Source organism: Mauremys mutica, chromosome 15 (genome assembly GCF_020497125.1).
Source record: "Mauremys mutica isolate MM-2020 ecotype Southern chromosome 15, ASM2049712v1, whole genome shotgun sequence".
NCBI lineage: Eukaryota > Metazoa > Chordata > Testudines > Geoemydidae > Mauremys > Mauremys mutica.
The window spans coordinates 4,725,201-4,739,908 of NC_059086.1; the positions used below are offsets into that span (position 1 = coordinate 4,725,201).

Here is a 14,708-nt window from a genome sequence, read left to right on the forward strand (position 1 = left end):
CCTGCTGCTCCAGCACGGTGAAGGTCCGAGGATGTGGCTGGGAACCCCCGTCTTGGTTCCAAGGGCACCCAGTCTGGGTTGGAGTCAGTGATTTTTGGGGTCTGGCAGGGAGTCCAGAAGACTCAGTCTCCCATTCCCGGTCCCCAGGGTCATCCAAAATGATCTGAGCAGGAATGATTTTCTCCAAGCACGTCTGGCACCTGCCACTGACTTGATTTGCGTTGGAAGGAAACAGATCGGACGAGGGGTGTTAATTTGAGGAATGATGGCCTAGTGCTTTGGGGCACTAGCCTAGGCTGTGAAAGACCTGGGTCCAAGCCCCTCCTCTGCCACAGGTTCCCTGTGTGACCTGGGCCCAGATCCTCAGGTGTTTGGGTGCCTAACTCCCATTCATTTCCAGAACCCCGGAGAAGCTGGGCCTTTGTCTCCGTTCTGCATCTGCCCGATACCAGCCTCACAAGATGGCCGTGAGGGTGACTTCTTTGAATATGGCGAGGCGCTCAAATGCTACAGGAGCGGGAGCCAGGTGGGTCCCTTAGATGTGCAGTTAACAAGGCCGGATCCTGATCACCCATGCGGTGTGAGCCCGCTTTCCATCCGAGCCTGCTGACAAAGGGCAGGTAACCGTCAGCGATTCCGCCTGGGGCCGGAGCTGTAGATTTGCATGAAGAGGATGGAGGGTTTATTTTGCTGGCAGCTAAGAGCACGGAGCATGCAAAGAACGAGGCTTCGTATTCCGTGCAGGCAATTCAAATCCTCGTTGCGATCAGTGTCTATATAAACACCCCCTGACACACACATGTGCTCCCTGTCCTGCTGATCTGCAGGATAGGTGGTAGCTTTGCAGGAGGAGATTGAGCTGCTATCCATATTTATTTGCTTGACAGGCAGTGCAGGCTTGGGCACTGAGCATAGTTCTGGGAACTTTAACTTCTAATCCTACTGTGATGTGACCTGAGACTAGCCGCACTGAATGGGTGTGCCTCAGTTTCCCCATGTGTCAAAAGAGGGTAATAAGTAGTGACGCACCTTGCAGCAGGGAAGCAGCGTGTCTGGATGTTAGAGCAATAGATTAGAAGCTTGGATTGCTCTAGTGCATAGAACAGGGGACTGGGCGTCAGGACTCCTGGGTTCTATCGCCAGCTCTGGGAGGGGAGTGGGGTCTAGTGATTAGAGCAGGGGGGCTGGGAACCAGGACTCCTGGGCTCTGGGAGGGAAGCAGGGTCTAGTGGGTGACTGGGAGCCTGGACTCCTGGGTCCTGAGAGCTCGACGGAGTCAGTTCCCCTTCTCTGTGCCTCACTTTCTGTATCTGTAAAATGGAGACCGTGCCACCTTGCGGGGAGCATGAAGCATGCATGGTTCTTTGAAGATGCTTGGGATCAGCTGCTTCTCGATCACAAGACCCCGTGTTGCCGCCTGCCTGTACCACAGGCGTTCCCATTTCTACTTGCTCCCTGGCGCCCCTATTACTCCCGGCAACGGGGTGTCGAACAAGGAACGTCGAGGTGGGGGAGCATTGGAATGGTCGACGGGGACTTCGGAGAACTTCCCTGGCTAAGCCTGTAATTGCATCCGCCATGCCGAAGGCTTTTCTGGTGAAAAGACACCGAGCAGCCACTCTGGGATCCCAGGACTGGGGAGAGCTCTCGGACCGGCTCCGGGGCGATGCCTATGTCCCAGGTAGGTGCCTAGTTCATTACCCTGGGTGGGTGGTGGGGGATTCTACTTTCTTCAGGGCATGGGCCAGATTCACCGCTCTGACGTTCTCTGCCTACCCTCCGAGTGCCCAGCCCAGGGAGCTGCACCCGTCTCCAAGGCCTGGTAGAGCCACTGCCTCTGTGATCAGGCTGTGAATGAGGCAGGGACAACGGGGGTGGGTTCTGTGACCTGGGCCAGCCCCCCATAAGGCCTCCCACCCAGCCCGCACAGGGAACAGAGAGCCCTGGGTGGGATTTGAACCAGCGGCCAAGAGGGAAGATTCGTTCTAGCCTGAACCGTCCAACTCCCTCCCACGTAATGGCCATGGTGTCCTGCCTGTACCGCGGCGGCCTGGCTGGCTGGCTCCATGTGTGGGCGCAGGGCAGTCTAACCAGGATGAAACCCAGCAGGAAGCGATTCCTTCAGGGGATTTCCCCACATGCAGAGACCCCCAACCTGTGCCCCCCAACTGCCCATCAGGCTTCCCCCACTGATCCCCCCCCCCACCTGCCTCTCTCTCCACGCCTGATTTCCACCCAGAAGCCAGGGAAGTCTAAAGTCATGTGTGTTTTGACCTTCCAGAGGCCAGCATGAGCATTAGCCCCGCAGCCTCGGGGGCGTTCCCAGAGGACAGGCAGAGCGGCTGGGACGGACCAAGTCAGAGGAGCTCCCCCAGGCCCCGTCCAAACCTGCTGCCCCCTGATGCCGCAACGAAATACCCTAGAGCGAAGGTAAAGTGTGTGGGGTCTATTTGGTAAGCGCAGGGAGGAGGACTGGGAGCTAGGACTCCTGGGTTCGATTCCTGGCTGGGTGCGAAGTGTGCCATGCAGTGACCAGAGCGGGTGTGGGGGACGAAGAGTCCGGATTCCTGGGTTCCATGCTTAGCTCTGGGGAATGAGTTTAGCAGTTTGAGCAGATGAATAGGCTCTCATGGGTGAAGTCAAGTGGGTTAGCGTGGGGCAGGCTGGGAGTCAGGACTCCTGGGTTCTGTTCTCAGCTCTGGGGAGTGGCTTTAGCAGTGCGGGCAGGCGACTGAGAATCGGGACTCCTGGGTCGTGTGGCCATGGCTGAGGACCAAGCTCCCCAGTGAGTCAATGGAGGAGCCAGCAATAGACACCCTCCCCCCTTAGATTCTCTGTGGCTTGCTCTAACCGCTGCACCTCATGACCTTGCCCAAAGGGGAAGTGTGGTGAGTACCCAGGACAGAGCCCCTTTCTCCCAGGCTGGAGGGAGGAGGTTTCGCTCCAGCCCATACAGCTCCTTCGAAGCCCCTGGGGCTGTCAGAGAGTAGAACCGGACCCAGCACAGCGGCCTGGGTGCCTGCATAGGGTAGGTCACACCCCTTCCTGCGGGGTTGTGATCACGCTCCCCCTCGGGCCTGACCAGGGTTAGATCGTAATCAGCGTGAGGGGAAGATCCCCACGGCTGCCATGACCCTGGTTGTGGAAACACGGGGGGGTTTCTTCCCCCGAGACCAGGTGGGAAAAGGGGATTGGGCACCCAGAGCCCCTGGCATGGGAGGAGGCATGTGGGGGCACCCAGAGCCCCTGGCATGGGAGGAGGCATGTGGGGGCACCCAGAGCCCCTGGCATGGGAGGAGGCATGTGGGGGCACCCAGAGCCCCTGGCATGAGGGGGGAAGGGAAAGCAGGGGGCATGCAGATTTTCAAGCCAACAAGCGACACCGCTCAGCCCGGCTTGGCTCAGCAGCTCTGTCAGGGGCCGGCCAGGACAGTGCTCCCCCCCTGCTCCAGTCCCCCCCCGCTCCCTTTTGCAGGGGAAAGGCCCCCAGGGGCCGGGCGACTTCCCCTGCCCGGTGTGCAGCAAGGCCTTCCCGCTGCAGCGCATGCTGACCCGCCACCTGAAGTGCCACAGCCTGGTCAAGAAGCACGTCTGCCGGTACTGCGGGAAGGGCTTCAACGACACCTTCGACCTGAAGAGACACACGCGGACCCACACTGGTGAGGCTGGGGCTGCGCTTGGGAAGCAGCTTAAGGGGGAGGCTCTTCGGCTCCGGCTCAGTCCCTCCCTTCTGCCCAGGTCCCTTATAATTAGGCTCCTTCTCCCTCTCCCTTGTGGACTCCTGGGACAGGAGAGGGGAGCTAGGTGGAATGGCAGGAAAAGGCAGCCCCAGGGGAATTGTGGGAAAGCACTGGAGGACCATCGGCACCCCACGTCAGTAGCCTGGGTCCACGCTGCACAAAGTGGGCAGGTTAGAGCATCCAACCCCCCGGCTAGTCTGGGTTTAAAGCACTGGCAAAGCCAGAGCTGAGAGTTGTGTGCAGGTGGGATTCGGCCAAGGCCCCGCAGGGTCTCTGGGGCAAATCAGGGACCTGAACCCAAGTCTCCCAAGTGCTCGGTTGGTGGCCTACCCTGGATCATCCTGCCTCTCTGCCCACTAGCCTGCGTTGATGCCCTCCCCCGATTTGGGGGAGAAGGTTTGTGCGTGGACCGGAGAGAGGTTAGGTCCTGGGTTCTCTCTGTCCCCTAACCCTGGCCCCCTCGCTGCAGGCATCCGCCCCTACCGCTGCCACGTCTGTGCCAAGGCCTTCACCCAGCGCTGCTCCCTGGAGTCCCACCTCCGCAAGATCCACGGGGTGCAGCAGAACTACGCCTACCGCGAGCGGCGCGCCAAGCTCTTCGTCTGCGAGGAGTGCGGCTTCACCTGCACCGCCGGCGACGAGTACTACACCCACGTGCGGCGGCTCCACCCCGGCAACGCCCTGCTGCGCAAGTACCTCCGCAAGCAGGGCGCCGCCCCGCTCCGCTTCCTCCTCTACCCCGGCGGCTATTACGCCTGAGGCTGGGCCCAGAGCCTCATGCGGTGGGACCTCTAGCACCAGTGCACACTGGGATCCCCCAGCAATCCGGTCCAGGGGATATCTAGCCACCCGACGCGGCTACTAAGGATTGTTCCCTACAGCCAAGCCCCTCCTAAGAGACAAGAATCTACTGGGCTGATGGGACCTTTTCATCAATTCACAGAGTTTAAGGCCAGAAGGGATCCCTGTAATCACTGAGTCAGGCCTCTGTATAACACAGGCCCTCGGGCTGCCTGGAGTTGGGTCCTGTTCGAAGGAGAGCAGAGCTCTTAGAAAAACGGTCCATGCAGGAGGCTCCGTCACAACCCTACAGCACGTACAGCGGCTGATTTGCCTCCCTGTAAAAAAATTTCTAGTCTACGTGTGTCAAGCTCCAGCTTTCAACCATCGGATCTTGTTAGATCTTTGTCTGCTAGATTGAGGAGCCCTCTGTTACCCAACTTCTGTTCCCAACGTAAGTACTCTCCGGCTGTGATCGTGTCACCTCTTCTTCTCTCTGTTGATCTGGAGTGGCTTGAGCCTTTTTCTAGAAGGCCTGTTTTCCAGTCCTCAGGCATGCAGTCACCAATTCTCTGAACTACAGCATCCCTTAGTGATCTCCCCCGAGATCAGCCCTCCCAGCAAGATCTTTTCTAAACGCAGGTTGAGCGTCCTTCCTCGTTAGAATGAGAGGGGGTTCGGAGAAGGATCAGAGGCCTGGAAAAGTCCTCAGAGGAAGAGAGATCCTAAAGTTTAGGATGCAAATAAGCAGAGACAGGAGGGAGAAGGGAAAGCAGGAGCTTCTGGTCCCCCTTTATCCTTGTGTTGAGACAGGGGGAAGTGCTTTGTCACATAATGCGTTATTTAGCCTGTGGAACTCTCTGTCACAGGATCATGCTAAGTCCAAAAGCGATTGGATATTTACATGGAGAATAGCCAGCATTCATGCGTTAGGCAAGGGGATAAACCTCCTGCTGCATGGTTTAAGCTGATCCCTAATAGAGAGGAGGAGAGAACTAGGGTGGGGGCAGATTATCCCATAACTGCCACCGCTAGGTGCTTACATTTTCAGCTGAAGCGGCTGGTCCTGGCCGCTATCAGAGCCAGGATAGTGGGCGACATGCCTCGGGTCTGAGCCCGTCTGGCTGGTCCCTGTGTTCCTGATGAGCAGCTGCTGCCGTGGAAGGCATCGCGGTAGCCGAAACACATTAGCTGCTCTCTTGGTGAGACAGCCGCCTGTTGGTAGCAACGGAAACCTTCAACCAGGAAAGAGCTGAAAGGACAACAAACCTGAGGGGCCTTTGAGAGGGCGGATCCCTAGAAACAATCCCGGCAGCATCACCTTTTCAGAGCCTAGAGGAGTATTCACTGCACGGGACACAACTTGTTTGTTCTAACTGCCTTTACTGTGGTATAATCCTCACCCAGCTGCTTGTAGCCCTTGACAGATCCTTTTTTCAGCTCTGTTCTTTGAACCCTACTGCCTCCAGCAGGGTACAGCGACACTGGAGGTATAACTTCTAGCACAGACAGACACATCCACGGTAGCTCTGATGGCGCGAGCGCCCTAAAACTAGCGCTGTGGCAACAGGTTTCTGACAGGATTGCACGCAGGGTGGTTATGCTGCTGTTTTTAGTGTGCTCGACAGATCAAAGCTGGTGTGGGTATGTCTGCCTGAGCTGGGAATCACACCTTTAGCTCAGACAGACCCCTAGGTACAGTGCATTCCCCTCAGGTTGTAAAGCATTTACTCTCTTTTCCCTAAGGAGGCTGCTAATTAGCCCCAGATCAATGCTGAATTGGAAACGGCTTTGATGCGGCACAGAAGGGGGTCCAGCGTGCATGTTAAATTAACTGGCATCTCGGATCTATAGCCATACCCTGCCCTCATCCTGAAAGCATGGGAATGGGCGGAACGACCAGAGAAGCCCGATTTGTACTGAGCATCCCAGGTAGCCGTTGGTCAAGCAAAGGGTACAGTAGTGGTGGTAAAGAAGGAAAACAGATTAGAGACAAAGGGGATGGGGGCTTCCAAAAAACACAAAACCCACCCCTGGCAAAGAGGTGTGTACCTTTCCTCGGAGCCCAAATCTTCCCTTGAGCCTTCTGTTCTAGTCTGGGGAAGCTCTAGTCATTGGTCCAGTAATAAAATCCTAGTGAGCTTTTCCCAGAGCATTTAAGTGCCACTGGTTTATACCGTTTAATCAGCTGAGTCTTCAGCTTCTGTCCCTGGTTGTGCCCATCGAGGGTTAGCCTCAAATTTAAGGTCAGAAAGGACTGCCCTGATCAGCTCATCTGACCTCTGCATATCACAGCCCCTGCAAAGGCCACCCAGGTACCCGGGTTAGACTAACAAGAGCCTAACTTCTTGGGTGCCACAGGCAGAGAACAGGAGGGAGGGAGGTTTGTAGCTTTGCGAGGCAGAGTGCGAGTGACAAAATGCCCACCACGAGGGTCTTGTGCCCTGGATCTGCCTCCTCTTCCCAAAGTGAGTTTGGTATCGGTCACAGGTCCAAGTTGACTTGCCACTGCTGGGAATAAATGCCACAGACACAAAGCTGGAGCAGGCCACCCCCAGAACTGGTTTCCTTTAATTGCTGGGTTCATCCCACTTTCATCTTGGCTGCCCTTGAGCAGCTCCCTGCAGTCCTACCTACCACAGGATGTGCTGGTAGGGGGCAGGACCCTAGGGTGGCTGGGTGGAGCAGGGGTTGGACATTCCCACATGCAACAGGAAATGCAGAGAATGTACAGAGGTGGGATGTAATTAGCCTGGTTAGGCTCAAGCCAGGACAAACTTACACACTAATTCCATGGTAATTCTATCTAATGATAAAGCAGAGCAAGGTGACCGATCCTGCCCAGGGGGTTGTGCCCTCTCTCCCGAGAGGCAGGTCCCTCTAGTTAATAGGGTAGTGAAGACACAGTCTTAGGCTACGACAGGCCGCATTTCACAGAAGTACGTGCTGGTGCGACTTGAAAAATAAAACCTTTTTATTAACAAAAATACCACCGTTCGATGACCCCAGGGCAGAACCAGGAGCAGAGGCTATTCCAAGAAGGGAACAGAGCCCAAGTGTTTCTAACAACCGGGGGCCAGAGGTGATGTCAGGTCTCAAACAGCTGCTCCTTTATTCAGTCCAGCGGTGGCCGCAGTGCGGGGCGGTGCATACGTAATACAACCTCATGGCGTCCTAGACAACAGGAGAATGCAACAACTGAGTGCAGCCCAGGAACATCTTGATGCCAACTAGTGGAGCGTGCAGGGACTCGGATTCCAAGGCTAGGAGGGCCAGTTGTGATCATCTAATCTGACCTCCATCCTAGCCTGAGCAAGAGAATAGCCCCAAAATAATTCCTAGGGCGGGTCTCTTAGAAACACATCCCCATCTTGATTTACACGTTGTCCAGGATGGAGAATCCACCAGGATCCGTGTTCCAACAACTAATTACTCTCGCTGTTCAGTGAATGCCTTATTCCCAGTCTGAATTTCTCTAGCTTCAACCTCCAGCCACTGGAGTATATTAGCCCAGGGATACTCCAACCTCAGTGGTTCAGGAGGCAGATTAACAAGCAACATTACCCGAAAGAGCCACAGTCATGGGAATTCATTGTTTCGTTTTCTATAGTACTCTAGATTCATGTTGAAACAGGAGGATGGGAATATATAATTATCACAGCAAAATGACCACATTATTTTATCAACTACAATTGGCTAATAACATATTACAAGCATCCTGATTGGTTAATAATTAAGTGCTTTAATATGTGCTGCAGAGCCGCAAGAGAGACATTAAAGAGCCACCCGCGGCTCTCTAGCATCAGTCTGAGTCTGACTGTTCGACCTGTCTCTGCTAGACTGAAGAGCCCTGTCAGTACTGAGAGACCCCTCAAGTCACCCCTTCACCTTCTCTTCGTTATGCTAAAATGCAGGAGGTTTACAGGGATCCCCTGGGTCTGGTATCTCACTAGTTCTCCAAGGAGTGTCACAAAGTCTCTACTAAAAGCCTGTGGCTCACTGGTGTCCATAATCATTGCAAAATGTACATACCAATAATATGCAAGGAACTGGGTATCTATACTCAACATTATGTTCTTACGGTCTGTGGCTTGGGGCCTGTCACCAGAAAAGGTGAGAACTGGGTTTCTTTCAGGCAAGTGATGTTTATCTAGCTGCCTGCCTACATGTAAAGTGAGTACTGTATGGGTCACACTGGACATCCATTTACAGTCTGAGCAAAATGCTAATCAAGTGATCGCAGAGTCTCCAGGGGCGACCCTAGGCAGGAAAACCCATGCAACAGGGTTGTCCTGTTTGCAACTGCGGACAATGGAGTTTTGGACTATAACTGTAAAGACAAACTCCACAGAGGAGGAACGGGTGCTTGTTTCATGAACGGAAGATCCCAGCCAGGCCTGGCTGTAATACGCTGGAAGGATTTTGAGAGAGCTTTTGCTCTATGGCATGAAAATATCGTCTTAGTTAAGTTTAGGCTCTAGGATGCGTGGATGGTTTTATTTTCTATGTAACCCTTTGTTTCCAGTAATTCTGATGTCTATCCTTTGATGCTGATCTTCATTAAATAAACTCTTACTTTCTCTATAAACAAATTAAGTGCTGTGAGTTGAGCAAAGCTGTGTTCTGTGGTGTAACTGATATGCTGTGATGTACTGTGGGGAGGAGCTGAGAGTTCTGTGAGTGTCCAGTGGATCAGGGGTTGGACACTACAGGGGGATTCTTGAGGATTGCAGTGTCTGTTGTTAACCTGCAAAAGGCGTAGGCCTAGAGGGGAGGCTGGTGGTGGTAGAGAGCTAAGCCCTGGCAGGCACAGACCAAGCTTCCACGTGCTAAGGGCAGCTGGTGGTGAGGTGCATCACACTCAGACTAATCCGTTCCTTGATGGGATGCAGCCTAGTCCATCTAGCTTCAACTTCCAGCCAGTGGATCCTGTTACAACTTTGAAACCGCTCCACATGGGCCCAAGACAGGCAGCTACATGGAAATAAGACCCTAACTGCTAACTCTACATTATTCCAAACCTAGGAGCAGATCCCCTCACCTCAGCCCTTGCGCTGTGAGACTGGAAGAATACTGCTTCTTTGTGCCCGCACCTGGAAAGAAGGGACAGGTCAGCATTGAATCAGAGTAGGGATGTAAGCTCCGAGAGAACGGATTTGGGTTGGCAGCAGTGTTTAGCTGGGAACGAACCAGCGGGATCACTGGGAGTCTTGTGGTTAAACACATGATGTTATTGTTAACCATGTTTATTACAGTGGTGGCTAAAGCCCAAACAAGATCAGGCCCCATGGTGCTAGGTTCTGTACAGACAGTTCCTATCCCAGGATATGTCAGCACTGCAATAAAAGTCCCATGAGGGCTCAGGCTGCAGGGTTATGAATTGCAGTGCAGAAGTGCAGGCTCGAGCAGGGGTTTTAGGAAAACTGGAGGGGGCAAGAGCTGGAGGGGGAGTCCAGGAAATAGACACAATCCCACCTGCTAGTAAAACTGTGTGGAGAATTTAAGGAGGCAGAATGCAATTACCCGAGCCTGGACACACACAACCGACTCATTCCCTGGGATCTTTAATGGTCACAGGTAGGGAGGCTCTCTGTTTAACATGTGTATCTGAGAAATGGCATCTCTAGATACATGGAGCTGCCTTGGAGGGGCCAGCCCTCCCTACTGAACAGTAGAGCCTGCTGCAGCCAGGGTTTTCCTTGGAGATCTCCCCACCAGGAAATCCTGCTTAGTGTGTGAGAACCAGCAGGACTGTAGCTAGTTTCCAGATAAGTGACTGTGTTGGTTTATCTTCCGACTCTTGGAAATCTTGCATGTCAGAGCTAACCAGTTAATGTAACCCTCAGGCCACTGGCAATTTCCACACCACAAGCACTTAAAAGAATGGCTGGCAGCAGGCTCCAAAGGGGTTAACACTCACTTCTGACAGGGGTGATCTTCTGTCCGGGGCAAAGTTGGGTCCTGGGAAACGTCCGCAATGATCTGTGTCAATTCACTGCAATGAAAACAGACCTGTTAGGAGCTAAGAATCTATGAGTAACGAGCTGCCTTCAGGGCAGACAGGGACCGTGATAATCATACGACTCCACCCAACAGGTGCAGTGTTAAGACTGACAGACCTACGGGAAAGACATCCAGTCTTGACTTAAATACTTCAAGTGACGGAAAATCCATCCTGTCCTTAGGCCAGTTGTTCCAATGGTTAATTACCCTCCCTTAAAAATACGCATCTTATTTCTAGTCTGAATGTGTCTACCTTCAAACTTCCAGCCACTGGCTGCTTAAGACTTTTTCTACTAGGTGAAAGGGCTGCTTGTCACCCTTCACGGCAACTGGACCCACATTCCCCTCTACAGTGCAGCACCAATTCTAAGTGCTTCATGGGAGGGAGGGATAGCTCAGAGGTTTGAGCATTGGCCTGCTAAACCCAGGGTTGTGAGTTCAATCCTTGAGGGGGCCATTTAGGGAACTGGGGTAAAAATATGTCTGGGGATTGGTCCTGCTTTGAGCAGAGGGTTGGACTAGATGACCTCCTGAGGTCCCTTCCAACCCTAATCTTCTATGATTCTATCATCACCCCTCTGATCAATGGGGCTGCCCCCATTCAACAGGGAGGGGGACACCAGCCTAACATCACACAGCATGGCAGAGCTAGCGACAGAATCCAGGAGTCCTGACACACCTTCCCCTGCACTAACCACTAGAGCACACTCACACCGAGAACCCAGGCGTCCCGGCTCCCAGTCCCCCGTTTCTGACAACTAGACCATGCTCGCTCCCAAAGCCAAGACTAAAGCTGGGAATTCCTGACTCCCAACCCTACACCAATTTTAGTCCATTCATTTCTTTTCTTTACCAGGCATAACCTTAACACAGTCCTGACACTGTATTAATAAGGTGTTTAAACTATTTTAGTCTGTCTTCCTTTTACATCTTTGCTCATTAACATTTGTTATAAACCATTATAACATTTTATAAACTTTTATTCACGGTGCCACAGTTACACTTCCAACTGGGATAGCGCAGTCACTGCTCCAGCCGTTGGCTCTGACCACCGCACCACATTCTCTCCCTGAGAGGTGTGTTTAATCAACAGCTCGGTAAATGGGGGAGGGGAACATCAACGACTTGGAATGGCCACAGACTTTGTTCAGCACCAGGTACGAGCCCTCTCATACTCACTCCACTTCATGGGTGATCTTATTGACGTAGATGCAGCTGTTGTCGGCCTCCTGTTGGTAATCGCAGTTTCGACACTTGGGAAGGAAACCGAGAGAGAAATAAAATGTACCCTGGAATGGGGATATCCAATCGGAAGTTGCTACCGAAGTAAGCTCTGTTCAGGCTCGCTAATATAAGCAATTAGATGCACCTCCTCCCATGACAAACCTAGGGGTAGGTCTTCATGGCACAGTTAGCCGAGGTGACTGGTTCCCAGATCTGAGCACCAACCTTGGCAAAGATCAGGTGCAAGCAACCCCACACCCTACCCGTGTTACTGTCCTCGCTGTTTGTGCACTCGCCGGTGTCTGTCTGGGGCAGGTCCCGTGGGTCTTCACGCTGAGACGCTCTCGGATTCTTTCCCAGTCAATTGTGTTAACTGTCTGTCCTTCACAGAGGTATTGTGGGAAGGGCATTGGAGGACTATCAGCAGGACAGTGATTTTGCAAAGTAGACAGGTTCCAACCCAAGTGAAAGAAGCACCCAGCTCTAACATCCCCTCTCCAGCCATTCCAGCTCGCCCGGACTTAATGCATTTCCAGACCTGCATCAGAGATTTTTCTGTGTAGATGATAAGGGCAGGCTGGGGCTAAAACCTGGATATACCCTTTATTTCTCACTGCTTTTCCTGGCAGGAAATCTCTACTTAAACCCTTCTAAATATAACCCTGAAATTGTGGCAAAACAGGAGGCACAGAGGTATAGCACACGTGTGTGTGGAGAAGGGAATATTAGAGCTGGACTCCTTATTCCTGCACAGACAGAAACTGGGAGCAAAGAAGGAAGAACGCAACTCCTCAACCTAATGATTCGCTGTTGACAGCACGAAGTTCACCACCGATCTAGCTATTCCTAACACACCCATTGCTGCGGGATCTGGATACCCGTATCAGAGGGGGAAGCGATCCTCAGCCCTCCATAACCAGGAGGAAAAAGAGATTGGAGGGAGAAGAAGTAAAATGAAGAGAAAAAGCCAGTAGGAATCAGTGAAAACCTCTCCCCAAATACATACCATTTCCTAACACACAGCAGTGACTAGTCGTTTAATGAGCCCAGTTAACCCTTATAAAAATCAATGCAACGGTCGTGTCAAGTATAAGAATCACCTCTTCCCTCTGTTGGGATTGGAGGGAGTGTCAAGAGAGCTTAAGTGATTTAGGAGCATCAATCCTACTGAAATTCAATGGGATTTGCACTCCTAAGTCACTTCAAGCTCAGATCTCAAAGGTATTTAGGCACTTAATCAATGGGAGTTATTGAAATACCTTAGAGGATCAGTGCTTTAGGAAATCCCACCCTGCTTTCTCAGAAGGAAAGGACTGGGATGGCGGGCTCAGACCTGGAAGGGGAGCGCAGGATACGGCCAAGCATTCCCATAGCAAGCTCCATCTGACAACAAAATCCTCAACAGGCTATTGCAGAAAGCAGCCCAGGTGCATCTGAGGTTAAACACTAGGATCTTTTAAAGCGGTTTCTTCCCCTCGGGAAGCCAAGATCAGCCCTCGCCTCAGCCATCTCGCCCTCACACTAAACTAACAGCAGAGTCAGTATGAAATTGGACCAACTCTGCTACATTCAGTGGGCTCAGAGCAGGGCTGAATTTGGCCTCGGCCATTTGAAACTCACCGCGTAGAGCAGGATTCTGTTTTCCTTGTCTTCCTTGGGGTACAGCATATTGTTGCTGTTACAGACACAAAGGACGACAATGAGGAGCAAGGTCCCTGCACGGGTCAGCGGGCAGGCGATAGCTACACTTCCCAAGCTTTTTATATTAGACCCTGGGAGGCAAAAATTCCCTCCCCGTCCCCGTCTTGACTGCAGCTACAACGCGGGTCTGTGATTGTGGGGGGACGTGTGGATTGTAGGACCGCACGGCCTGGCTCGCTTCTGGGGATTCTCTCCTCAGGCTGCAGACACACAGGTTTGTTACTGTAGGGCCTTTGCAGTTAATCAGGGTCCCAGGCTGCACCCCATGAGCATGTTATTGTAGGGCCTACTGCCGCGTCAGGGCACCCAGCTACAGGCTCCTCGGTGCTAGTCTAGGGTCTCTTGCTCCAAGCCACGTGCCTGGCCTGGTCACAAGGCAAAAACCCTCTGCAGCTCCCCACTCTCTGGGGAGGGGGTGGGGACGGATCAGGGGGCGGGGAGGGGAGCCGGGGGGGGGGGAGGGGGAACCTGGCGGGGGGGGTATCCTGGGGGGGGGACCCGAGGGGCCTGAGGGACGCAGGGGTTCAAAGGAGACTGGGGGGAGCAAGGTTGGGGGAGGGGGGCTGGCCCCCGGGGGGGGGGGTCCGGGGGGCGGGGTGGTTTGGGAGGGGGGGGTCCAGGCCCCGCCCCCCAGCGCTCACCACTCCTGGCAGAAGCGGATCCCCACGAAGCCCGGCTCGTACGTCCCGTCCGCCTCCATAGCAACCGCGCCAGACCCGGGCCGCGCACTGCGCAGGCTCAGAAGCCTTCCGCCGAGGCCTGGCCGCTTTCGCGCAGGCGCGCCTCGGCCGCGCCGCTACGGGCCGCCAGCAGGGACAAGAGAGGCCCGAAAGCGGCGGCTGCCAGAGCCCAGGGCTCCTGCATGTGGCCGGCAGGGTGGGGGAGGGGAACGTATGACCTTCCCCCGGCCATATTACGCCACTCCATGCCCGTGCCAGGTAGTGACGTCATCCCGTGGTCAGGCTGTCTTGTGATGTCATCGCCCAGGTGATGATGCAATGACATCTGTGTAGCCACGATGTCTTGAGATGCCACTGTGATGTCATCGCCCAGTGACACAACACCGTAATGTCATCGCCCAGTGACACAACACTGCCCCATCGTGATGTCATCACGTGGTGATGCGATATTGAACTCAGTTGTGACATCATCGGTGCCACGTTTTTCCCCGCAGTGTTGGGATCTGGGGCTGGAGCCACCGGCCTCAAGCATCTCTGAGACCTACCGCTGCATCTGGCTGAGCTCTCTCCCCTTCCCTTC

The 14,708-nt window shown here is 53.8% G+C and overlaps 2 protein-coding genes across 2 annotated transcripts; one reads left to right on the forward strand and one right to left on the reverse strand.

Annotated features, from left to right (window-relative positions):
• The first annotated feature begins 1,578 nt into the window (after positions 1-1,578).
• On the forward strand, positions 1,579-4,499 carry OVOL3 (ovo like zinc finger 3). Its single transcript, XM_044989111.1, has 4 exons — positions 1,579-1,681; positions 2,282-2,430; positions 3,476-3,659; positions 4,210-4,499. Exons 1-4 carry the CDS (start codon positions 1,579-1,581, stop codon positions 4,497-4,499), a joined length of 726 nt encoding a protein of 241 aa, XP_044845046.1.
• Positions 4,500-7,473: 2,974 nt separating this feature from the next.
• On the reverse strand, positions 7,474-14,266 carry POLR2I (RNA polymerase II subunit I). The gene is made up of 6 exons (XM_044989300.1): positions 14,090-14,266; positions 13,368-13,422; positions 11,703-11,776; positions 10,441-10,515; positions 9,562-9,613; positions 7,474-7,694 (listed from the first exon to the last, which is right to left on the reverse strand). Exons 1-6 carry the CDS (start codon positions 14,146-14,148, stop codon positions 7,632-7,634), a joined length of 378 nt encoding a protein of 125 aa, XP_044845235.1. The 5' UTR covers positions 14,149-14,266; the 3' UTR covers positions 7,474-7,631.
• Between the last annotated feature and the right edge of the window lie 442 nt (positions 14,267-14,708).